This window comes from Rosa rugosa, chromosome 2 (assembly GCF_958449725.1).
Source record: "Rosa rugosa chromosome 2, drRosRugo1.1, whole genome shotgun sequence".
Taxonomy (NCBI): domain Eukaryota; kingdom Viridiplantae; phylum Streptophyta; class Magnoliopsida; order Rosales; family Rosaceae; genus Rosa; species Rosa rugosa.
Genome location: NC_084821.1, coordinates 26,711,052 through 26,737,627, shown reverse-complemented (window position 1 = coordinate 26,737,627; position 26,576 = coordinate 26,711,052). Strand labels below are relative to the sequence as shown.

The window sequence follows — 26,576 nt, the reverse complement described above, 5'->3', positions numbered from 1 at the left end:
CGAGAGGTATTCTAGTCGATGGGAATTTTTATCCCTGAAATGTAGACATAGATAAATGGATGGATAGATAGATGGTGGATAGTTGCCACTTTCAGAGCTCAAAGCGGCAAGAATCCCCACAGCAAGGATCATGGTGACCATTTCAGGATTTTGCAAGGCGACAGGGGACACCATGGGATTACACATAACTAAAATTGAAGGTGGGTCCCTCGATGAAATGTTTCATTTTTTTTTTTTTTGAAGGTTGGTCCATTCGACTCACTGAAGGTTTCATGTCCTCGACGCTTATGCCAATACACAGAAGAAACAACTCTCACACCCAACTAACATTAATCTAGAAAAGAATTGGACAGTAAATTCCAGTGACCAGTGTACACTTTAACCGATAATGTATCAACCAATATCTAAAGCAAGCAAAGTAGCAAAACAGGGAAGACTTTTTCCACAAGTATGATTTGTGTTTCCAAACAAAAACCAAAAAAATCTTACAGACAGTAATCGAGCAAAGTTCCAGACATTTTAAGTAGAACATCAAAACAAGTACAGCAGAGCAAATGGCGGCAATGATCTAATAAGGAATCATCGTCCTTTTGAAACTGCTTCATCCAAATCCTCATGTGATGAGGGGAACAACTCTATATATCGACTTCCAAGAGTCATCCTATCCTTGGCCATAGCTGCTCTGGAATCTTCTGAACTCGCAAACTCCACAAATGCTTCCCCAGTTGGCCTCCCTTCTGAGTTCATTGTAAAATGAATCGAGTCCTCTGACAACACAAAATCCTTGAAAAAATCCATTATATCATCTTTGCCTGCTGAAAATGGCAATCCCCTCAACCGCAATACCCCTGTATGTTCTGCTGAGTCTTTCCCTTCATCATAAGATTTAGCCCTGGGGACATTTCTGCGAGGAGAAGCACCACGAGAATCAGAAACTTCATTTGCTATTGCCTTGTAATATTCCTGCCTCTTGCTTCTGAACACCTCAACATATCTCCTCCCCATGTTCTGCCTATTCCTTTGAAGGGCGAAATCAACCTGAAGGGGATATCCCAAAACACAGTAGGCTTCCCCTGTGACCTTGCTATTCTTGTGAACAAAAAGAATATCAACGATGTCAAGACCATGGAAGAACTCAGCAACATCAGCTTCTGTGCAATCAAATGGAAGACCACGAAGTTTGACAACAGGAAAAGGTGGAGGTTGTCCAGCATATGCAGAAGGAGTCGGATTGAACATATAACTTGAACCAGGGGAACTTCCATAGAATGAAGATCCCTGGTCAAGCCGGTGGTCAAGTCGGTGGTCAAGCCGCTGACGCTTTGCTCCCATTTCACGACCATCACTACAATCAGCAAATTTAATTTAGTTTCCAGTAACAAAGAAAGTAGCAAAAAAGAGAAGGAAATTCATCAATACTCTTTGGAGAAATTCTAACAATTCATAATGAACTATTCAGCTACATTCAGCATTCTAATTATTAACAACTTGCATTCAGTATGAATTCATAATCAAAACAAAAATATTTCTTGTGTGAAAAGGAAAGTAAATCTATGTGTCTTCTACAAGCTTAATAGGAGATCACAGCAGCATTTTTCTTACAGTTTTTATTAAATTACAATTTTTCTATTATCAAATTAAACGTACAAGACACCCTGTGATCTAAAACAGAACCAAGAAGAAACTGTTAATAGTTACCACCATTTACTTGTAAGCTACCAACATTCTTGCACAACAATAGTGATTATTTGGTTTTCTGATACCTAATTTTATGTTCCAATTATAATCTATAATTATGTCGATAAGTACCCACGTCAACCATTTGCGATATTCAGTGCTTGAAGAATAGAAAAGGAGTGGTCAACATGGGAGACAAATACACAATGACAAAAATGAACATGAATAAGGTTGTAAAACCATGAAAGCAATCAGTAACTTGATCAAGGTGAACCATAACTCCAAGTTTTTATTCCTAATTCAATATAGATATAAGAGTTTGAATTTGTATTAAATGAAAACACTGATTCATATGAGATAAAACAATCAAGGACACACCATTTCTTTGGATGTAGCGTACAGTCCTGGATCAACAGTCTTTTCAGTATGCTAAATTTGTAACTTGACAGGCTAATAGGTCTTTGTGTATTTTTAGTTTTGTGGCAAAAACAGCCTACTATAAATATAGACATCTAATCAGCATCATTCATGCATATCAATTTTCCAAGAATGTGTATTATGCATTCATCATTCCCAATATACTCAACACAATGCTGTGCCTTCACAGATTCAACAAGTAGCCTTGATATATCTCCTACCCCAGTGCAAGATACTATCAAGGAATTTTATAAAGAAGTTAGCAAGAAAATAATGCAGCAGGATCAATTGTTAGAAAATACTGGAATGTTGCAACATAACAGAACTTGTAATGAGCAGAGTGTTAGCGGGTGGAGATTTCAAACACAACTTGAAATCAACATGGAGTTGTTGTTGGTCAGATTTAATATTACTCGATAGAAACTCAAAATGATACAACCTCCTACCATGAATAGTGTTTACTAAAGTAGTATCAAACCTAAGTTTAACCACGATAAGCCTTACTAACTAGCGAGCATGAGGTACTAATGTCTATTTTTGGAGTAAAACTAACAAAATAAATCTGGTCCATCATTGGGAAAATGTTTTTGCTATAATAGGCCTTGACGAAGACCGTAAATATTAACCACAGTACAGTTTTTATACCTTATTCGATTAACTATGAATAACAACAAGTATTTTACTGGTCTTCCTATTAAACCAGTTCATTAATAAACCATCAATCGTATCAGTTAATCAGTGTCCAACAGTTACTTTCCTTCTTAATCCACCCGAAAAAAATGTTCCTTTCTTCTTCAGTGAGCTCCATCCGAAACAAAATAATTAACTCCAACATGCCAAGACCCTCATTAATCACTAACTAGCTATACTTGTTACATTTGTGTGCAAACTATTCCTAGCATCAGTTTCAAGAAATCACAATTATGAGTGATAGAATGTCAAGAAAGTGAAACCAGAACAAACCCAGAACATAAAAAACAATTACAAAGTTGAATTCAATTATTTGGCCTCAACGTACTTATTCAAAAATCCTAAAAGCCCCCTTCTTCAATCCTGATCCAAATAACAAGAACACCATCCAAAAGAAATTTAATTTCAAGTATTGGGAATTGTCTTATCCGAACAAAGAAACAAAATTAGAAATAGAATTGATTAATTGAATCCATAATTGGAGAAAGACGATATGAATGAAATAACCTAGAGGAGGGAAATCTGAAGATGATGGCTTTCATAAAAAGAAAGAAGGAGAAATTGAAACAGGGAAAGTGAGAGTTACGTACCCTCTGTAGAACATGTTCCTTAAAATTGGATTCCTCGCCTTTTGTTTCTTCTCTTGTGCGAGTCAGTGAAGAGCCGATGCTCAACTTTCCTCAGGAGACGAATAGAGGCAGCGAGTTGAAGACTATTAGGGGCAAGCTCTATGATTTTTATTTATTATTTTCGTTAAATCGGGGGGCACCGACCATAATTATTATTCTTTTAAATTAAAATATTTTATATAATATAAAAGGGAAATGATGGAAAATGTCACTTTAGATAGTGAAATGATAATAAGGTCACCTAGTTTTCCACTTGATAAGAAGGTCCATTGTAAATTGTTATTAATATTAGTTTAGTCCTTATGAATAATGAGGTCATGTTAAAAAAGGTCAGTTTTTAATTTTTATCATTCCGATTCTGCCCCTAAGGTAATAAACCTTTATAACCTTCCATTTCAAAATCGGGGAGCTCAAATTTTCTCTCTCCTTTGATCAGAAAGCTTCCGATTCGATTTGATCGGAGATCTCTTTCCCAGATTTTTTCTTCGCCGCCCTCTCCGTCGGAAGCTTCCGATTTCTCTTTGTGCCTCTGCGACGATCTGAAAGTGGTTTTGGAGCTTCCTCAGCTCTTTTCTCTTTTTCTGGATCTCTGGCTTCGTCGGTGTTCGTCTTGATCACGTTATTGTGTTCTTCTTCTTCGTTGACTCAGTGCTTAGTTACAGTCTCTCTATTTCTTCCTCTCTCTGGTTTTCTCTGATTTGATCGGTAAGCCATCTCTCTGTGAATTTGTTCGTTTTGGATTTTGCAGTGTATTTTTGTTGTTTGTGTTAAATTGTTGAATTGTTCGTTTTGGATTACTGTTTTCTTCTCCTTCGTCGGACTCAGTGCTATGTTGAATTGTTGATGATGTTTTGTGCTATTGCTGTACTATATTTGTTCTATACTGTGATTTTTTTTATCAGTGACATGGCCAGTTACATTTTTAATACTGCTGTTTTGTTCAGGAATTATCATTTATTTTGCGAGTATGATGTTGTTCTTCTGTTCAGGCATTAACAGTTACTTTGGCAGTGACTTGTTTGTGTTGATTCTGTTGATTTCCTTAGTAGTGACATGGATAGTGATTTGTTTTATTCTTGTGCAGTTGTTATGGATACTAGCTATGTTGTCAAGTTTATTTATTCTGGTGAAGCAGCGACAGTTCCATTGTTGCATAATTGGTCGTTTGTTGACCTATGCAATTCCATACGCTCTCGTTTTCCGGATTTGATTCAAGGCAATTTCATGTTGAGGTACATTATTCCTCCGGATTCTACTTCATGTTTTCTAGAGAGTGAAGTTGATATGAGAATGATTTTTAGGAATTTGGTTCGTTACAATTCTGATTTTGTTGAAGTGTTTGTGACTGATTTGCCTTCTATTAGTGAAAGTGTGGTGAGTAACACAGTGTGTGAGGATTCTAGTACCATGCTTGAGGAGAATGATTATTTGGGGTGTTATAGGGCAGAGGCACCGAAGAGTTATATGACGAAAGGTTGGGAGAGTTATATTCATTCTGAAGGCCAAAAGTTTGAGGGTGGGGTTGTTGAGTTTAGGGATAAGCTGCGTAAGTATGCTATAGAAATTGGCTTTTCATATGAGTTTGTTAGAAATGACAAGGTTCGTGTTATTGCTCAGTGTTCTAAGAAACATTCTCAAGGCTGCAATTGGCTGGTGAAGGATTATTTATGTAGAGCTAATGGTTTCTTTATGATTAAAAGGTTGGTTAATGTTCACACTTGTCATGGTGTGATTCGTTTGCAGAAGAGTAAGATGATGGGATCCAAGGTTGTCAAGTCTATTGTGCTTGATAAGATTCGTGCCAATCCAAACAAAAAGCCAATTGATATAGCTGATGAGATCAAGAGTGATTATGGTTTGGATGTTGCTTATCGTACAGTTTGGTATGGTACAGAGTTGGCAAAAACAGCCCTACATGGTGATGAAGCTGAGTCTTATGCTCAGCTACTTTGGTTCAGTAAGTCTGTTATGAAGTCAAACCCCGACTCTAGGATAGTGGTTGAGTTTCATCGAGAAACACACAGGTTTCAGCGTATGTTTGTGAGCTATGGTGCATGGATGAAGGGTTTTCAATCTTGTAGACCTATTCTTTTCATTGATGCTACATTCATCACCAACAAGTACAAGGGGCAGATTATTGCTGCATCGGCAAAGGATGCCAATCAAGGTTGAATCTCCTTCATTACTTGTAGTTTTTTATTTTTCTTGTTTTCTATTTGCTGCCATGTCTTGTTTTTTTTTTTTTGTAATGTAAGTGACATGGTTAGTTACATAGCTACTGACATGGTCACTTACATGTTCATTGACAGTTACATGTCCAATGACCTAAATGTTCTGTGATTTGAATGACATGTCTCTGGCCATGTCACTGTCAAGTAATTTGCAGTTATGTCAGCGACATGGTCAGTGACATTAACAGTTACATGGCAGTGACATTATTTTGTTTTTCTGTTCAGGCTTGTATCCAGTTGCTTATGCTATTGTGGATTCTGAAAATGAGAGTAATTGGAGATTTTTTCTTGAGGTTTTGGCTGAAGAGTTTGCAAAACACCCTATGAGGAGGGTGACATTCATTTCTGATCGTCATGTTGGGCTTGTTAGTGCTTTCCCTAGAGTGTTTCCTAATAATCCACATGGGTTTTGTTTTAGACACCTGATGTCTAACCTTTCTGACAAATTTCCAGCTGGATCTTACCTCAAGGATCGAATTCCTTACTTGTTTATGTGTTGTGCTTATTCTCGCACACCGGAGATGTATGAGTTCAACATGGAAATCTTGAGGAGTGAAGGCGGTGACATAGTTGCTCAATTTCTGGAGGATCTTCCCAAGGAGAACTGGTGTATGGCTTACTTTAATGGTGAAAGATTTGGTGAAATGACAAATAACTTGGCTGAGTCTTTCAATAATTGGGTGTTTCCTTTGAAGAGTCTTCCTATTCTTGATATTAATGATGGCATTAGAGTGAAGTCCATGGCTTCAATTGCTGCTCGGAAGCAGGATGCTCATGAATGGTTGTCTGAGTTGTGCCCAGTGATTGAAAAGAAGCTGAAGGACAATTTGGAAGTCGGAAGGCATTGGAGAGTGAGCAGGTCTGATACCTATGTGTATGAAGTTCACTGCCAGAAGTACAATAGCATGGTAAATTTGGAAACTCAGTTTTGTTCGTGTGGAGAATGGCAGCTGTATGGCTTCCCATGTTCCCATGCACTTGTAGTGATCCAACAACATGGTTCTTCCCCGTATTTGTATGTCAATAAGCTGTACAAGGTGGATAAATATCGAGAAACTTATTCTTTCCCAATTAATCCTCTTCCCTCTATTTCGAAGCAAGTGCATGATTTTGGTAGAGATGCTGTGATCTTGCAGCCGCCTTTGACTAGAAGACCACCGGGAAGGCCTAGAAAGAAGAGGTTCAGAAAAAGGAGCGAGAAAACCAGGGTGATCAAGTGTGGTAGGTGTGGAAAATGTGATGGTCACAACAGAAAGAGTTGTACAGCTCCGATATAGGTTCAATTCTGCCTACATGCCTTTAACAGTGACATGGCAAGTGACATAGCAAGTGACTCCAATACAGTTTGAATATTTGTTTTGATTTTTCATTTTTTTCAATAAATGATAAGAAGTGCTTGTAAGGTGCTTACTCATTGGAATTTTTTTTTTTGACTATGAGACAGTTTTTCTGCTTTCTTCTTTTATAAATCCTTCAGTATTCTTTGTGTCTACAGGTTTTAATAGTTACATGTACAGTGACATAACCATTTGTAAACTAATTGACTTGTCCATTGACATTAGTTTTTAGTTATCTTGTCGGTGACTTGTTCTATGACTTGTAGTTGGATTACTGCATATAGATTTGGTCATTGGCAGCGGAACGCTGCAAATATTAATGAAAATTAAAAAATGAAGTAGCTACAACAACTTTGGTTTATTAATTGGCAGCGGAACGCTGCCGTTGCGGTGCAGCGGCACGCTGCAAACTGAAATAGGAATATCATTTTGGCTGTGACTTCTCTAGTGACTTATAGTTTTAATGTTTTTTGTCCAGTTACATATTCAGCTACATGCTTAGTTACATGTTCAGTTACATGGTCAGTTACATATATTGTAAGTTACATGGTCAGTTACATAGTCAGCTACATTATCAGTGACTTGGTCAGTTACTTGAGTTTTACAGTAACTTGCCTAGTGACTTGGCCACTGACATTCAGTTTTCTTTTTACTTGGCCAGTGACTTAAGCAGTTACATAATGGGCAGTAGTGAATTTAACAATGACACTTTCAATTATATGCGTCCTTCATATTTACATAGTCAGTGACTTGCCCTATGAATTCAGAAGATGCATTAAACTTGAATAAAAAGATCCATACAAGTATATTTGCTGAACTAAACAAACAAATTTCTGAAATTCTAAACTAAACAAACAAATTTCTAAAATTCTTAATTTGCTGAGTTCCAGCTCTGCTTATGTTCTGCAAATTTTTTGAATATTTGAGCTTTGAACTTCATCATCTGAGCTTTGGTGACTTTGTTTGGCAGCTTCTCCTCTTTTGCCATTCTGTCCATGTAATACATTACAAAAGGTCCGCAATCTAATCTGTTGACAATTAAAAATTTCAAGTTAATGATTTTGACCAAACTTAGTAACAGTAAAGTTATCATTTTAAATTTTTGAATATAGACTTACGATCCTTGGTCTTGTTGGGGGCAGATTCTGGCATGGTTCAAAGGGATCCTTCCACCATCATAATTTTCCTTTATCCAGCTTATTGTTCTTATTTCGTCATCGCTCAAAATACTTTCAACCATCTTTAATTTTGTGTGAGTGCTTTGACTCTTGTCAAATTTCATTCGGCAGCCTTGCTACAGCATATCATCTGCTTGATCTTTCACTGCTCTCATCCACAGCTCGACCATTTCAACCTGTAGTTTTTAACAGATTAGTGAGTGATAGTTACATGGTAAGTTACATGGTCAGTAAGAAGTTTCTTACCAATTTTTTTATACTTTTAAAGCACTCCCCTGTTCCTGCTCTTCTTGGTTTCATTGAATCAAAATGCAGCCATTGCGGTATGTCCTTGTCAAAGACCAAGAGCGTGTGGTGAAATTCTTCATTATGGGTAATTGGGAAGAAAAGCATGCTGCATTTTCCCATGTTTTGGAACAGCGGCTCACACAAGTATTGATGGAGGTTTCTCACAGTTAAATGTATTGTCGAATACTATTTAAAAAAAGAAAGAAAGAAATACATAGAACGAGTTATAAATAAACAAAGAATGAGAGATAAGGATTCAATGTTTATGAGAAAGTGCTCGTCATACTTACCCAACACATGCTATGCATAAAAGCAGATCTTCCCAAACTTTGTGAACTTTCGTTTTGCAGTTCATCCTTCAACATTTCCCCATAGCAATCAATCCAGTTGTTTGCTATTGATTGATCGCTTATGAACATTTTGACATCTGCCCTTGTGATTTCGCTTCCAGGCTCTTTTCCCTCCCAGAATAATACGCTGCATAACATAGAACGTTGTTAGTCCTGTGACTTAGCCAGTTACTTTTCACTTGCCAATGATCTGGACAGTGACTTGGCCAGCTACATGGCAATTGCCATGATCTGGACAGTGAGTTGATCAGTGACTTAGCCAGCTACATGGCAATTGCCATGATCTGGACAGTGACTAGGCCAGCTACATGGCAATTGCCATGATCTGGACAGTGACTTGGCCAGCTACATGGCAATTGCCATGATTTGGACAGTGACTTGACCAGTGACTAGGCCAGCTACATGGCAATTGCCATGATCTGGACAGTGACTTGTCCAGTGACTCAGACAGCTACATGGCAAGTTAAGTCACTATCTTGTGAGCTGTAACATGAAACATTACCTTTGTTCTGCCTTGTTCCAGTACTTCTCTAGTTTGCTTTTAGTTGGGCTGTCAAGTAGGTTGTACAGTTGTCGTTTTTGCCAATCTATCACTTCAATTTTGTTTTTTTTTTCTGTTTGTTCCTCATCATCCACATTAATCGTCAAATCATGTATCACTTCCTCCTGTGGCTTCTGTTCAGCTGTCTGTCCTTTTTTCTTTTCCTGTGCTGTGATTCTGGTCATTTTCGCCCTCTGCCTTTGCTCTTTCACCTCGTCCCACCAGAAAATATGATGTGTTTTTTGTACTCTCTCCTTTCTCTTCGTCCTAACCATATAACAATAGAGGCCAATAGATTCTGAGTCCTGCCCTGATATCTCCTCTAAAATTGGCTTGATGAACTCAGCTCTTGTCATCTGTTCTGTAGGAGAAATGTAATTGACTGGTTCGACGTCAAAAACAGGCTGAACCTCTGGTGATATAATGATCTGATACTTGTTTGGCTCTGCTTGCATATCTTCCAAACTGACTTTTCTTGGAGGTGGAGTTTGAAACACGCCCGGAGGTGGAAACACAAACAATGCATTAACCCAAGCAGTATTCGGTGTGCAAGCATCTTCCGTCATTCTCAATTTAACCTCAGGAGAGGTTGGTGAATGAATCTGTGCAGCTTCTTGGGCAAGGCATTGAAGTGGTGACTGATGTCCTTGGTCGTTTGAGTGAGGTGCTGCAGATGCCATCTCAGATGCGCTTGCTGTGGAGCAGGCAGGTTGTGATTGAGTTCCCTGACTACCACCTTGAGATTTTGTGTTTTTGGAGTGCTTGCTGTCAGTTGTCTTGTCCTGAGGGGCCTTTGGTTTTGGCGGAGGGAAACTAGGTGGTGGGGGAGGAGGAGTTGAGTCGTTGTCATCACCTGGACGTGCTATTGGCGACTCAAACTTCTCAGTTAGTGCCATCACTATGCCCTCCAAGTGCTTCACTCTGTTAATTAGTGAGGCTTTCTCAATTTTCAGCACCTCATTTTCCAATAACACATCCTCATTCTCTTCTTTTATTCTGCCAATTTCCTTTTCTTTCTCCTCAACTTCTTTTTTCAAAGCACTTAGCTCTTCTTCCTTTCCCTCCAGCTTTCTCTGTAATTCGTTCTTCTCTTCATTGGTCTTCCCTATCTCTGTCTCCATCTTCTCATCCTTAATGTTTCCACTGGTTCTATTTTCAACAATATCTTCTTGCCCATCATTCTTTTTTTCTTTACTTTCTGTGTCTGTATTAGACTCAGAATCTTCTTCCTCTGCATCTTCTTTAACTTTATCAAAGATTTTCTGAAACAAAATTACAAAAGTTGTCAGTGACAGAAAAAAAACAACAACACAATCATAGACATGCAAAGATACATGCACTGTGACATGAAAATATAACAATAACATGAGCAGTTACATAGTCAATGACTTGGTCAGTGACCTGACCAAGACCAGGTCACTGAGCAAGTGACAAGACCCAGTGACAAGACCATTGACCTAGTTTATCTACATCAAATTAACATACCTTCAACTTTCCCATGGTGTTGAAATCCCCTTTTTTTTCTATCAGGGTCTTTAATTGCCACTTTCTTATTCCGTGTTTTTCGGTTTCTCTTCTAGAGATTGGCGGCACTACTCCCGTCTTGTGGAAAAACCAATACTGTTTGGAAAATAAAAAATAAAAATAGAAAACTAGTTAGTTATTTTTCAAACAGCTGCTTACCCATATGAATATCACAAACATAACCAATGACACATGCAAATACAACAGTGACATTGTCAGTGACAAAAACTTGACAGTAACATTAACAGTGACCTAGCCAGTTACCTGTCCAGTGACCTTAACAGTGACATGACACTGATCTAGTTTTTGTAGTTACAACAGCATACGACAGCAAAATCATGCATAAACAAATTATTAACAAGTTACGGGAATTTACCATCACCAATATCACGCAACCTGCCATGTTTTGGGATTCTTTTGCCTTTCGTTTAATTGATTTTTTAAGGAAATCGCCAACTTCCTTTGCCCAGCTATATTTTCCCAGACTTTCCACCTCTTCACATACTCTTATATAGTCCCAAGATATTGTTCCTCCAGAGTTTGGGAACAGGAGTTTGATGAAAAGGTTCAAGAGTACTAATACGGCAACATTTCTGTCCCGTTTCGTTTTTTCATCCCCTGTTTCTGGAGTTTCTGCCAATGCCTTCTTCAAAGCTTCCTCTGCAGCCGCCTTGTTGATCCTCTGCTTTTTGTCAAAGTATTTAGTCACGAACTCAGATTTGTATGCCCCTTCTTTGGTCTTTGGTACTGATAACCCGGATGCCGGCACTCCTAAAATCATAGATATATCACTTGTTGACATTCTGAATTTCCTGTTCCCAAACACAAAAAGGTCTGTGTCACTGTTGTATGCTTGTAGCAGAAGTGTGATTAAATCATCTGATTTCTTTGCATCCTTTTCTTTAATTGAACCTCCATGGAATGCATCTATCAGCGTTGCAAAGGGTGTTTTCTGCAGCAGCTCTAAAGTACCTTCAGTCAGGTTATTTTTGTTTTCTGCAATTGTTTTCAGAAAAGCAAGCATTGTGCAGCGATACTGCACATAACCCTCTTTTACATATCTTTTCCTTTTCCCTGGGATTTTTTCCTCTTCATCATCCTTTGTATCTTCTTCCTCGTCAGTTTCTTCCTTCTTCTTTGTACTCTCTTTTTTGGTCTTCCTTTTATCCATTTTCTTCTTCTTCTTTGCACGAACTTCTTCTTCATCTTCATTTTCTTCCCTTTTTCTTCTTTTCTCCTTTTTAATCTTATTCTTCTTCTTACTGCGGACTTGTTCTTCATTAGATTGTTCTTCATCTTCAGTTCCTTCCGGTTTTCTTCTTTTCTGCTTTCCAGTTTTCTTCTTTTTATCCTTCTTCGTCTTGTTACGCCGGACTTGTTCTTCATCAGATTCTTCTTCATCTCCAGTTGTTCCTTCCTCATCTTCACTTGATTCTTCTTCATCTTCAGTTTTCTGCTTTCGCTTTTTTCTCTCTTTCAGTTTCTTCCATTTTATCACTTTCAACTTTTCTGCAATTGTTTCTTCTGGACTTTGTCCTTCAGATTGTTCTTCTCCAGATTCCTTACTTTGTTTTCTTTTTAGTTGGTCCATTCCTCGAACTTTTTTAAAAAAATCCTGTAAACAGTTAAGAAAATTAGAATTCAATAGTTATTTTTGACAGTTACTTAACCAGTGACATATTTATGCACATGTTTATGATAGTGACATGACCAGTTACATGACCAGTTACATGACCAGTTACATGACCATAGCCAGTGACCAGTGCAGCGACATGGGCAGTGACAAAGACATTGAACAATGACAAAATGCTGAAATTTTCTCGCATCATCCCACATGTAATTCAAACAAAACTAACATGGAAATTCATTTTGTCATCAAATTCCACATGTAATTCAAACAGAAATCATCATTTTCTCTCATTAGATTCCGCATGTAATTTAAACAAGTCTCACCATTTTCTCATCAGATTCCACATGTAATTCAAACAAATGTTGCATGCAAATTCATTTTCTGATGAGACTCCACATGTAATTGAAATATGTCTTTTCTAATTCAAACAAAACGCAAGCTATTCAAATCGAAATTATATGAAAGAAGGAGGAGGAAGTTACCGGTAAATTTTCGGTAAATTTGTAGAACCCTAGAATTTGGGGCTTAGTCGGTGAATCACTCTTGCTTACCCACCGTTTACGGTGGAGGAAAGCAGTCGTTGTCCGCTGTTTTAGCCGGAGAGAAAATCTTTGAGCAGTTTCTGTGAGTTTAGGGCAAAAATCGTATAAAGTTTCTCTGAGTTTTGAAATTGTGAAAATGAACCAAGAGAAATAGTCGCGCTCGGGTTAGATAACTGCCACTGGCAGTTTACTTGTAGTTGAATGGTTAGATAGGTAATTTCAAACATAGAAAGTGACATAAGCAGTGACTTTAATTTTTACAGGTACTTGTACTTGTTCTATTTATTGGCTCATGACATTAGTTTTTAAAGTTACTTGGCCAGTGACTTGGCCAGTTACTTTATAGGGTACATAAGGACATGAATTTTTTTTACAGTTACTTGCTTTATGTATTGGTTCATGACATTAGCTTTTACAGATTTTTAATTGAAACTTAAACTTTGTTTGTTGTTGTGCAGCGGAACGCTGCAGTTGCGGTGCAGCGGCACGCTGCATTTAAAAATAAAAAGATCAGTTTGGTAATGTCTTGTCTTTTGCTAGTGAGTGACTTTGTCAGTTACTTTGCCAGTGACTTGGCCAGTTACTTTATAGGGTGCATAAGGACATGAATTTTTTTACAGTTACTTTGCCAGTGACTTGGCCAGTTACTTTATAGGCTACATAAGGACATGAATTTTTTTACAGTTACTTGCTTTATGTATTGGCTCATGACATTACCTTTTACAATTATTTTTGCCAAATCATGGCTGATTACTTGTTCAGTGTCTTGCTATAAGATCTGTAGACTTATTGATTGACTCGTTTAGTGTCTAGGCTAGTTACTTGGGCAGTTACGTTGTTAGTGACTTTGCCAGTTACTTGAGACGTACAGTGACTTGACCAGTGACTTGGTCTATGACATACAGGTTGCCATTTCCAGTGACTATCAGTGTCTCTGTAACTTAGCCAGTTACTTACTTTAAAAGGTACCTAAGTACATGAATTCGTTTCAGAAGATCATATCAAACAAACTTTTATATACTGAAGCAATATCTGCAAGAAAATATTAAAAAATTGAAATTCCGATTGAACAAATGAATGGATGATATATATGATGAATCAATTCGAAAAAACTATATAACCTATCCTATTCCCTAAACAAATTTCTACGATTCTTCATGTGTTGAGTTCCAGCTGTGCCTACTTTCTGCAAATGACTTTACAACATGAGCTCTAAACTTCAAAATATCATCCTTTGTGAGCTTCTTTGGAATTCTCCCTTTTTTCGAAATTTTCTCCATTGTGTACATTACAAAAAGTCCGCAATCCAATCTGTTCATCATATAAAAATTGAAGTAAATGAATTTGAACTTTATAATGATTATATTGACATTTTTAAAGAGCTGTGTACTTACGAATCTTCTCCTTGCTGAGGGTTGTCTTTGAGTTCTGTCACTGCCATTTTTGTTTTATAGTTATTCTTGATCCACTTTATGCTTTCTCTCTCGGTTTCAATCAATGGAACTTCCATCATTTTCAGTTCTTCTTCTGAACTGTTCTTTTCATCAAATTTCATTCTGCATCCCTGTTCCAGCATGTCATCGGCTTGTTCTTTTACTGCTGTCATCCAAAGTTCTACCATGTCAACCTGCATTTCCAACATCGCAACATAATCAATAATATGCTTTCTGCTTAAATTAAATATATGAAATTAGTATGACGAAAGTGTTCCATACCATTTTTTGTACATTTTTAAAGGATTTTCCAGTTGATGATTTTTTCGGTCTTTTTGAATCACAGTGGGACCAGTTCTTTAATTCCTTGTCAAAAATGAGCAGTGTATGATGAAATCCTGATTCATGTGAGATTGGGAACAATATATAGTTGGATCTTGCCAGATTCTGGAACAGTGGTTCGCATAGGTACAGATGTACATAATACACCGTCAAATTTTCTGCAGAATTCTGTTTGTAAGAAAAAAAGAAGACAAGTTATTATCAATTAAGAATCATTTGCTTTGATTGTAGATTGATAATCGTTCCACTACTTACCCAGCACAAGGGATTCATAAAAGTTGGGACATCCAAGCCTTGTGATTCTTTCTCCAACAGCTGATCAGTCAAGAGAATTCCATAACATTCGATGCAATTGCTTGCTATCGGTTCGTCCATGATCATGTCTTTTAAATCCTGTCTTGAAACTTGTGCTCCATACTGTCTTCCATCCCAGAAGTATACTCTGCAAAGAATGAATAGTGTAAGTAACATAGATAGTGATGTCGTTTATTTAACAATCACATGGCCAATGACTTGGCCTGGCCAGTTACTTCCACAGTTACATGGACAATGACTTGGCCAGCGACTTTACTTGGCCAGTTACTTTGTCAGTTACATGGACAGTGACTTGGCCAGTGACAATAAGTTTAAAATAGAACTTTCGTCTTGGCCAGTTACTTTGATAGTTACATAAACAGTTACTTGGCCAGTGACAATAAGTTTAAAATAGAATTTTGACTTAATTAAAGTATTACCCTGATGGTGCATTTTGCCAGTATTTCTGGACTCTCCTCTTGGTGTCCTGGTCCATAAATTTGTATACTTTGCTCTCCTCCCAGTCTACGACCTCAGGAGGTAGCTGCTTCTCTTCTTGCTCTTTATTGATTTGTGCATTTTCTGCAGCGTCCATCTGTCTTATTGCTTCCCGAACATCCTCTGGTACATCGTCCAACTTCTGTTGTGCTACCATCTGTTCTAGCCTTTTACGTTCAGCATCTGGCAGTGAGGCCTTCATCTCCTTTTCTTTTTGTTCTTTTTCTTTCTTTTCAGCCTCTTTCAATCTCTCTTCAATCTCCTTTGCTTTCTTCTTTCGTTTTGCTTTCACATCCCCCCACCAGTAAATGTTGTCCTTTTTCTGTATTCTTCTCCTATTCTTTAATCTCACAACGTAAGAGTAGAGACCCATTGATGATACAGTTTCACCAGAATGTTGCTCTGTAAGGCGCATTGTTAACTCTCCTTTTTTGTTCTCCTCTGGTGTCTTCTCCTCTTTCTCTGGGCTCAACGTACAAAGTGGAAGGCCACGTGCAGCTACAGGACTTTTTACTATCTGAAACATGACAGGTTGTTTTTCCATTTCTTCGACTGTGAGCATGCAGACTGTGGGGCTCTGGAACAGTGAGTCCTTTTGCGATGGAGTTGTCAATTGAGTTTCTTCTTGCACTGTGCAGTGAGGTGGAGATTGAGCTGCTGCTGCTGCTGCACATTCTTCGACTGTGCAGATGCCATGGGACTGAGCTTCCTCAACAGTCGATTGATCTTTATTTTCTGCGTTTTCAGCAGCCTTAGATGCAGCTCCATTTGATTCATTTTTTTCTTCTGCAGAGGTAGGTGGTGGGGAGCTGTGCTGCTGAGCTGCTGTTGAGGTGTGAGTCTTTTGGCTCAACATTTGCTCCAATTCCTTCAATTTTATCTCTAACTCCTTCACCGATGATGCAAGGCAGAAATTGTCGGTCACAAGTGTAGCATTTCGTTCCTCCAGATTCATCATGTCCTCCGTGATTTTCCTTAGTTCCTGTTCCTTTTCGTTCAGTTTTGTCTTCAAATTATCTTTCTCCACAGTGATATATCTTATCTCCTCCTCCTTTTTCTGAAGCTCTTTCTCCCACTTGTTTTTTTTCTGAAGTTGTTTCCTGTTCAGCCACCTCAACTTGTAGGTTATCTTCTTTGTTTTCACAATTCTGATCATCAGTTCCTTTTTCCTCTCTTTCCGGAACTGTCTTTGCTTCATCTGATCTATTCTCCTCTTCCTCGGATTCTGATTCCTCTCTATCCTCCTTCAGGTTTTCAAAGATTTTCTGAAAGAAACATATTCAATATGTCAGTGACATGCTATGTGACATGAGCAATGACATGTTTACAACAGTTATGAAGGCCAGTGACATGAAGTGTGAATTGGCCATTGACATGCAGTGTGATAGTGACTTAATCGGTGACTTTTAACCAAGATAGTTACTTGGCCAGTGACAACTACTTTGACAGAGAAGAAAATACCTCTAGTTTTTTCAAGCTGTTAAAACTTGTCCAATTCTGTATCAGCTTCTGGATGTCCCATTTTCTCATCCCATGATCTTCGTTCTCCCTTCCAGATATTGGGTTGATTTTTCCAGTCTTTTGACAGAACCAGTACTGCTTGCACAAAAAACAAAAAAAAATTAGTCATAGTGACTTGAAGAATGACATGCAGTTTGTCTTGATTAGTGACTTGACCAGTTACATCTCAGTTTGACAGTAACTTACCAGTATTATCAGAACGCAGCCCCCCGTATTACCATATGGGCTGCTTGACTCCTTTTTCTTTTTCAAAGTCTTTATAGACTTTTTTAAGAAGCTTCCAACTTCCCTTGCCCAGTCATAAGATCCGATCTTATCCAAATTTTCGCAGGCTTTGACGTAGTCCCATGAAATTGTTCCTCCTGCGTTTGGGAACAGAAACTTGATGGACAAGTCCAGCAAGATTAATCTTGCCACATTTTTGTCCTTCTTCTCAATCCCATCCTCTGTTGTTGGATTGTCTTTCAGCGCATCTTGCAGAGCTTTCTCCACGGCTTTCTTGTTAATTCTCGCTGTGTTTGAAAAAAACTGCTGGACAAAGTCGGACTGATATGCACCCTCAGAAGTCTTTGGGACCAAGTCACCTTTTTCTGGCATTCCTAGGATCTTTGAAATATCTCTTGTCGAGATCCTGAATTTCTTCTTTCCAAAGAAGAAGAGGTCAGTTTCATGGTCGTAGGCCTGCAGGAGGAGTGTAATGAAATCATCAGATTTCTTGGCTGACTTCTCCTCTATGTAGCCACCATGGAATGCATCGACAATATTTCCAAATGGTGACTGCCTGAGCAAATCTAATGTTCTTGCACTGAGATTCTTCTTGTTATCTTTAATTGTGTTCAAGAAACTTATTAATGTGCACCTGTACTGCACATGTCCTGGTTTCACATTTCTCTTCCTCTTTGGTGCTGCTTCAGTTTTTTGAAATAGCACCAAAGTACCCTTGTTTGGTGATTGTTCTACTTTTTCTTCTTCTTCTGTTTCTTCCTGTCTTTTTTTTTTTGATTTCAAGCTCTTCTTGAGAATCTGCTTCAGTGATGGTTCTTCTTCTTCTTCTTCTTCTATTTCTTCCTGTCTCCTTTTTTTTTATTTCTTCAAGCTCTTCTTCGAATTCTTCTTTCTGTGTATCGTTCGATCGTGTTCTTCATCTTCTGATTCCACCTCTTGGTAGTCTTCGTCATCATCGCTTGGTTCCCTTTCTTTTCTTTTTGTTCTTGCCATTTCTGATGTTTAAATTCTGTTGAAAAAATAAGAAGGTTAGCATTGAGTTTGCAGTTACATAATCAGTTACGTAGTCAGTTACTTGGCCAGATACATATATTGTAAGTTACATGATCAGTTACATGGTCAGTTACAGCTCATTTCAATGACAACGTCAGTTACATGATCAGTTACTTGGCCAGTTACATATGTTGTAAGTTACATGACCAGTTACATGATAAGTTGCATGCATTGTAAGTTACATGGCCAGTTACATGGCCAGTTACATGATCAGTTACATGATCATTGACAGGAGTTTAACACACGTTGCCAATGAGTTGGCCTTTTCCAGTGACTTATCTGGCCTTTGACTTGTCTAGCGACCTGGCCAGTGACCTCACTGGCCAGTTTCATTATCTGAGCCTATAAAATATGTATTTGCACTAGCAGAATTTCCATTCAAGTAAAGCCTAAAGCCTAAACAGCATGACACACAGTCATTATCTCCATATAAATTGTTATGTTACTGTCCATGTCTCTGTATCAAATCACACCAAAATGGAAACAGAGTCCCTCTAAAATCAAATGATACCCAGTCAGTAGCCTATGTCACTGGCTATGTTACAGCATCAAACTAAAATTTGAAGACAGTCATTGATCATCTCCACTCAAAAAAGCTTTAAATCTTCACTCAAACCAAAACTTTGAATCGAATTGTTTTGTTTCAGAATCAAATGCAGAAATAATTATATTATATTCGACTTATAATTCCAAAACTAAATACTATATCAATGACTCGAAATTAAGTAAGAGAAGTTTCTGAGAATCAAGGCTGAAAGATTACCCGGTCGAGGTAGACGATTAGATTTCTGCAATTCTTCAAATCCCTAAAATTTGGGGCTTTTTCTGTGAAGTACTTTTCAGAGTCGGCGCTGCTTCACCGTTGAGCAAAACAGTCGTCGGAGAAGGTATGTGTCTAAGAATGTGGCCGCCGGAGATTAATATTTCTCTATTTCGGAGTAGGTTTGAGCGGTTTTTTGAGGTTTGAATTTCCGAAGTAATGTGGAGAAGACGAAACAATAGTGCCGTTTTAGTCTACCTCTTACAAACCGCCAGAGAAAACTGACGGTGGCAGTTTTGTAATTAAATTGAAGTACAGTGGTAGAACGTGAACAGGTGACCTTAATTATCATAGGGACATTTGTGCTGTTTGAATTATAATAAGGCACTTCAAAATGACCTTTTTTTATCATTATCCCTAATATAAAAGTTAAGGGTTTTATCAAAATATAGATTGTGGAAATTCTATTCATACCTCCTAAAATGGTATTTGGACCTCTAACAATTTTTGGAAGTTTTTAAATTCAACTTTGCCCTTCTAAAAATTGAACAAAATGAAAGATAAAAAAAAATTAAATAAAATCTACACCTTCTCTTCTCCCCCCTTGCCCCTCCCTCATTCTCTTATAACCATTCACGAGGATTATTGAGCAACTTTGATTAAGGTAGAATGTTAAAGATTGCAAAATGGAATAAAGGACAAAAAAATATAGAGAGAAGAACAATCGAGAAAATAATGATCGAAAATCAATTTCTATTTCCTATTCTTTTTGTTTCTTTCTAGTTTGGCTTAATTGCTTCACTTCATGGAGTTGATCGTTAATTGTTATCTTGGTATCTTTTTATGGTGTTTTTGTTTTTTTTTTTTTTTTTTGCTAGAGTAGACTATGTTGCTAGCCTGATTTGGGTTTAGGGAAATTGATTTTGATAATAGTTCTCCTGTGGTATTGTAAATTGCACGATTATTAAGAAATAGAAGGATGTACGTTCATAAGAGTTTCCAAGCTTATAAGGTGAATGGTGTTAAGTCATGGCTATGAACTGAGTTTTAAGTGATGAAAAAAAAAGATATTACTAGCAGATTTGTATTGAAAAAAATTGTGTAGATACAAAAAAGGGCAAGATTGGAAATTTTGTGTAAATTTGAGAAAGGGGATGTCTAAATACCAATTTAGGAGGTATGAATAGAAGCTCCCTATTTTTTATTATAGAAAATATCTAACATCTAAAATAATCATCATATAAAATAAATAAAAAGAAATACCTAAATATGAAAATATTGAAAAAGTGCTCAGTACCATTTCGTGAGTTCGATTCACGGAAGACTAATTGTTAATCTGATCCAAATTTTCCTATATATATATATATTAAAGAAGTGAGAGTGATAAGAAAACTTCCATGTTTTCTTCCCTTCACCAATATCACGCGCATCCCACGGGTATGAGACTAGTATATATATAAAAATAGGTTCTAGTTGGACCTCTAATTTTTTTTCAATTATTAATAGATTTTGTCAAGTCATATGAAAAGACAAATAATGACAAAGTTAGAAAAAAGAAAAAAAAATTCTTCTTACCTTCCCTGACGTACACAATTTAGTGTATCAATTTAAAACTCTATCAATGTAGTAAGAATAAGTAGGGATCGTTCTCAACTGGGGATTAGGGCCTAATTAATTACTGAAAAATAAAACGTTAGCAAACAAATAAAAAAAATATATCTATACATTATTTATGAAAATAAAAGAAGGGGATTTAAGATTTATTTTATCTAACAACTAAGTAATTATACACATGTGACACATCAAAACCAAGAATCAAATAGAATTAAATGAATGGAACAAAAATAGAGAGGATTAACTACTACTAACACGTTGACAAGATTTCAAATATCAAATCACGATTCAAAATATATCCAAACATAGAATCGATCAAGAACAAAGATGAACGCATGCAAAGTTCTTTTTACTTCCCTTAATTAAATTAACTAGATGAACGCACCATAGTTAACCCTATTAATCATGCAATTACTAGTGGTAGCTAATCACTAACAAAGACACTTTTAATGCATTAAGAATCATGGAAGTTTGATCAATTCAAGTCAAGAACACAAGTTAGAACGCTAATCAAGCATGCAAAACTCATTGTTAATTTACCTAAGTAATTTTAGGTTTTCCACCAAAATTATTAAAGCCTAGAACGCTAGTACCTTAATATGAATTCAATTACATGTTCATCAACCTAAGTATGCATCCAAAGATCAATTAACACATAAAAGATGAGATTGAAGTTCGAAATTAACAATTGTACAAAAACATATAGAAATCGCAATTTTTCTTTTGAAAACCTAAAACCCAATTCATGCTTCATAGTATTCGAAAATCACATAACTAAATTCAATCTTTCATCCACCATAGAAATCGCATAACAAGAAACCAAGAATGAAATCCAAATCGCAAATTATATAAAACCCGAAATAAAATTACATAGTTCAAAACCGAAAACAGAAAATAGGGTTCCATGGTTACACTTTTTGATCTTCAAGGACGCAAGAAGCTTCAAAAAGTGATGGAATGGATGAGAGCTAAGGCAAGGATGCTTGAAAGGATGAATGGATGCTTCACGGCCTTGAACTTTGGATTTCTTGAATTGTTGCCGAAACTATGGAAGAGAAAGGGGAGTGTTTGTGGCTTTTGATTCTGAATTTTGTGGTCTGTAGAATGTCTTCACAAACTCCCTTTATATAGTGAACGACAAGGGCTAGGGTTCCCTTGAATTTCTCTTTAATTGCATCACTTCGACCAATAGAAAAATAGCATATGAAGTAGAGAGCAAATAACCTTCTATTGCCGAATTCTTCCATGCACTTAGACTTATTTTCGGCCTCCCTTGTATGTAGAGTCATAAATCAATACTTATTCATTTATTTTCTCTCATAAAATCCCAAGAAAATCCAAAATAATCCCTTAAAGATAATTGCCGAAATCTTTTATTCTTCCTTGTAATTCTCACGACCAATGACTCCTCAAAAACGTCAAGAAGGATCTATAGCATCATGTGCAAGTCACATGCTTCAAACTTCGGGCCAGACTTCCCCAAAATGGGCCAATTCGAAATTAATCTTCACATTGCCGAAATTCCTTCATTATTCTAGAACAATCTTGAACTATCTTGAGTCATCTTCAAGACACAACATCTCCTAGCACCACCAGGACTCCTAGTGTCATCAGGTTTCCTAGTCCAATTTGGACTCTGTCATTTCTTCATTTCCACGCACATTTTTCCAAGCTCACTCCTAGTTGCATTAGGATTCCTACTTCAACTGGGATTCCTTTTCCTAGTAGGATTAGGAAAGCTTCATTTCTCCATTTCTTTCTCATTTCTGCGCCTCATTTCCTCCTTGCCTTCATTTCTTTCATTTTCAGCTCTTCTTAGCTCATTTCTTGCGTTTGGAGTTCAAATGTACCTAAAAACACAAAACTAAGTCAGAAATGATATTGTTAAGAGAATAACTAGGTAAAATGTAGAGAGAAATGTACTAAAAACATAGAAAATATTACTCCGATCATTCCCCAAATATAACATTCAATTAAATTGTTTTTTTTTTTTTCCAAAATTTCCTTATATTGTCATATAGTTTTATAATTTACCTAAAACAATTAAGTAAAAATAATAATTTTTATACATGGTCTACAATTAATACAAAAGTAACACTACACCAAAAACATTATCAGACAACGGCAGAAAACCGCTGTGGGATTTGGAGACCCACCGTTGTAGACCGAGCCGCTGTCTGATGAAAATTCAGACAACGGTGGAACACAGTTGTCTGACAAACAAACAGACAACGGGTATGTGTTAAACATGTTGTCTGATAGCTCGGCAGATGGCTCGGCAGATGCCAGGAGCAGCTGCGCGGCAGGTGCGGCGCTGCCTTCAGACAACAGTGCTTGTTTTCAAGCTGTTGTATGTTAAGCTTGTCAGACAACAGACTGTTCGGCAACGCCCAGTCAAGCCAAAAGAACCAGATCGCTCCACCAAGGCAGAGCCGACCATCCCAGCGCCCTGTTCGGCAACGCCCACCACACACCGACTCAAGCAAAAGCTTTCATCGACGCTAGGATGCCGCCGGACAAGCCACAACCCCGACCCTCTGTTTTCCAAACCCTACATTTTGCTCCGAGTATTGCGGAGGAAAAGATAGAGAATGGTGGGAAATGGGCTATGGTTTTTGACTTACGACTGTAATTACATTAATTCCATTTCAAAAAAAAAAATTACATTAATTAGCATAAGGGCATAATTGTCATTTTTTAGTCAAAGTGTGATTAGAAGAAGGAAACCAAGTGCAGATGCTTCGTAAACTCTCCCATTTTCCTCTCCCTGCACTCTCTTGTTATCTTCTTCTTCCTCTCGCCAAAAAAAGAAAAAATTGATCACCAAAGACCAAAAGCTTCATTGTCTTCACCAAGGAAAGCTCTAGTGATTGACCGATTGACATGGATTGAAGGACTTCGCCAACCCAAGCCACTTTTTCTAGGTACAGTTCAATTAATAATTTAACGTCTATTGGTTACTACGTACTTACCAGCATCAAGCATTAGTTCATCCCTCCACCAAATGAATAAGAGGATCCTCTCTTTCTCTCTCTCTATCACTCTTCCTTCTCCTGCTCCTCGGGAGATCCCTCACAAGTTTTCCCTCTCTCCCATGTTTCTCTCACATGATGTTCATGGAGCTATGTGTCTAGTTTTCTAGACAGTTTTGTTTTGCCTTGTTAGGCAATGTTTGCTCTTCACAGTGTTGCGATGTTGAAGGTTATGTGTTTTGTGATTTGAACAGCAAATCAACTGCAGTAACTATAAATGTTTTTAGTGACTAAATTATTTACCGGAGACTATGATTCTCTCCCATCGGAATCGATGAGTTGGAGTTTGTCTCTTTTTTCTTGACAGGTTCCTTCTTAGTTCGAATCGGTCTTCAAAGCAACTTGTTTTTAGTTTGTGGGTTTTAAGTTGTTATCAATTTCGCGGTCGGTAGTTTTTGTTCAGTTTTTTTTTTCTGCTACTTATTGGTTTCTTTCTGCCTATTCTAATTATACTCAATTCTTTCTTTTTTTTTCATGTAACAACGGCATCTGGGAACGCGACATCTTTGATCTTCAATCATTTCCTGCAAAGGAGCAATGGAGCAAATGAGTATTAAGCCAAAGAACCGGTCCTCGGCAGTTTGCTTTCTCATTACAAGTTTTGTTAATTGCTTGCTAAGATCTTTCATGTTCTTTTTCATGATCTGGTTGTCACGCCCCTGATTTTTAACACAAATAAAAATAGATATATAATCCTATAATTATACATGCGTGATCGTTCAGCCATCAATACAAAATACTTGGAAACTTTTTCCCTTTAAACCAAGTACATACTGATGCCCTGAACCCTCAAAGTTAATATACACTCGCCCCAAAGAGTCATATATTACACGAGGTTACGAATTAAATTGTCAACAACAAAATAAAACGTAAATACTCCTCAGAGCTCACTACAAGCGGAATTCCTTATCAACGGTAAAGTCACAAAATTGGCTTCCTACCGTAATGCTGCTAGCACGCCACCTTAGGTTCAGCCACGATTACCCTGACTTGCAGGATTAACCCCTACACCGTTTGAATGGTGCATCGGGTTGCCACATAACAAACCCGGTAAGTTTTTACAAGCCCATATGAGTAAACTCAAAACCACAAAACAGAAACACATTCTTAAGTCACCTCAACCTAACCACGATAAGCACATAACTCACAACTACAACCATCTGTTTCAAAATCTTCCATCTCATGCTTACGTAGGTCAACTCGTGACTAAAACCACATGCTCAGATTCTAAACCTAGCATCCAATTTCACAAATTCCAGTCAAACAAAACCTCCTCAAGTATTGTTTGGAAATCCTTGTCGCACAACGGCGAGTCACAAAGATCACACTCATTTCCTTCCCACCGGAAGCCTTTGTCATCAACATGACATCAAAGGTGAAAACAACGAATCACCTTCCTATCCTCACACAGAGCTCAATCGTCACCACTATAGCTTTTAAGATCAATCAATGAAATCAAGAAGAAAACAAGGCAATCATAATTCAAAACAAGCAAAACAATTCAAGTCATAGCAATCATCATAACCCCACACTCTGACATCCGTAGGTAGCTCCGACCATCACAGCAGTCCTCTCGATCTTTGTTAACTTAATAACAATTCAACTCCGCTACCGAGCAGTCATCACACTGATCATCACACAGATTTCACCAGTCATCACACAGATAGCAATTCCAACTCATCACACAGATTTCACCGGTCATCACACAGATAACAATCGTCCTACTCATCACACAGACTTCACCGGTCATCACACAGATAGTCATCGTCCTACTAATCACCACACAGATTCCACCAGTCATCACACAGATAGCAATCGTCCAACTCATCACACAGATTCCACCAGTCATCACACAGATAGTAATCGTCCAACTCATCACACAGATTCCACCGGTCATCACACAGATAGTAATCGTCCAACTCATCACACAGATAGTAATCGTCCAACTCATCACACAGATTTCACCATTCATCACACAGATAGCAATCATCACAAGATTCACTGATGTCATCAATTCATTACACAGATACTCCTACACAAGCCTTACATGACAATCATTACAAAGATTCACTGATGTCATCGATTCATCACACAGATATTCCTACACAAGCTTTACCATATCTTAAATCTCAATTAAGATAGTCATATTAGACCCATGGTATCTCAACACATGATATTCTACAATCACAACTTAATACACAATTTCACCATTCTCGAGCAATAATGAACTCATTTCAAATGTTGTTCACCTCACAACGAAACCACCAATACATATATATATCATGCCAATATATATATACGTGGTCATCCACTCAGGAATGCCACTAATACCACTATAGTCACAGTTAATCCCATAACTCCAAGACAATATGGTAAATAGGCTCATAACGAATATCGTGAGATTTACTCACCTCTGAATCCCGCTGCGTCTTCACACGCTAACCAAGACAAGCACAAATTGTCGCAATCCACTCAACACAAGCCTGTCAAGTACCTAAACACATAAGGTCTCGACTTAGTAACAATTCACAAATCACATCCGAGACCTCCCAAAGTCTCCGAAATACTTCCACGATCGATATGTCCAAATCACAAGTCGATCGGAAGCTCGAATCCTCACTGATCGAATAAATCGACCGGTATGAAACCGTAAAAATCATAACAATTTCATACGAACTCCAAAAATTGCGTATTATATATCGAAACGCTCGTATCGACGAGTAGAAGATATATAATACCAGAAACAGTCCCTTACATGGCCGAAACGCCA

General features: G+C 37.6%; 4 protein-coding genes across 5 annotated transcripts in view; 1 reads left to right on the top strand and 3 right to left on the bottom strand.

The window, feature by feature from the left end:
• Positions 1–294: 294 nt before the first annotated feature.
• The window catches only part of LOC133733788 (uncharacterized), a 72,039-nt gene continuing 45,757 nt past the window's right edge, over positions 295–26,576 (bottom strand). Inside the window, exons 1-2 of one of the 2 annotated variants that reach the window (XM_062161425.1) lie at positions 3,375–3,510; positions 295–1,345 (exon numbers count right to left, since the gene is read on the bottom strand). In XM_062161425.1, coding sequence (XP_062017409.1) covers positions 580–1,345; positions 3,375–3,388 — 780 coding nt within the window. In that variant the 5' untranslated portion in view covers positions 3,389–3,510 and the 3' untranslated portion in view covers positions 295–579. Of the gene's footprint in view, positions 1,346–3,374; positions 3,511–26,576 lie in introns of those variants that run through there. The other variant, XM_062161426.1, reaches the window with a different exon arrangement.
• Positions 3,919–7,213, top strand: LOC133734297 (uncharacterized). Its single transcript, XM_062161918.1, has 5 exons — positions 3,919–4,118; positions 4,498–4,645; positions 5,157–5,580; positions 5,870–6,824; positions 7,207–7,213. The coding sequence occupies exons 2-5, from the start codon at positions 4,589–4,591 to the stop codon at positions 7,211–7,213; spliced, it is 1,443 nt and encodes a 480-aa protein (XP_062017902.1). The 5' UTR covers positions 3,919–4,118; positions 4,498–4,588.
• LOC133728968 (uncharacterized) lies at positions 14,148–15,789 on the bottom strand. The gene is made up of 5 exons (XM_062156432.1): positions 15,544–15,789; positions 15,065–15,251; positions 14,750–14,977; positions 14,429–14,661; positions 14,148–14,345 (listed from the first exon to the last, which is right to left on the bottom strand). Exons 1-5 carry the CDS (start codon positions 15,756–15,758, stop codon positions 14,180–14,182), a joined length of 1,029 nt encoding a protein of 342 aa, XP_062012416.1. The 5' UTR covers positions 15,759–15,789; the 3' UTR covers positions 14,148–14,179.
• LOC133734886 (uncharacterized) lies at positions 16,561–18,051 on the bottom strand. Its single transcript, XM_062162516.1, has 3 exons — positions 17,309–18,051; positions 17,063–17,197; positions 16,561–16,866 (listed from the first exon to the last, which is right to left on the bottom strand). The coding sequence occupies exons 1-3, from the start codon at positions 17,717–17,719 to the stop codon at positions 16,615–16,617; spliced, it is 798 nt and encodes a 265-aa protein (XP_062018500.1). The 5' UTR covers positions 17,720–18,051; the 3' UTR covers positions 16,561–16,614.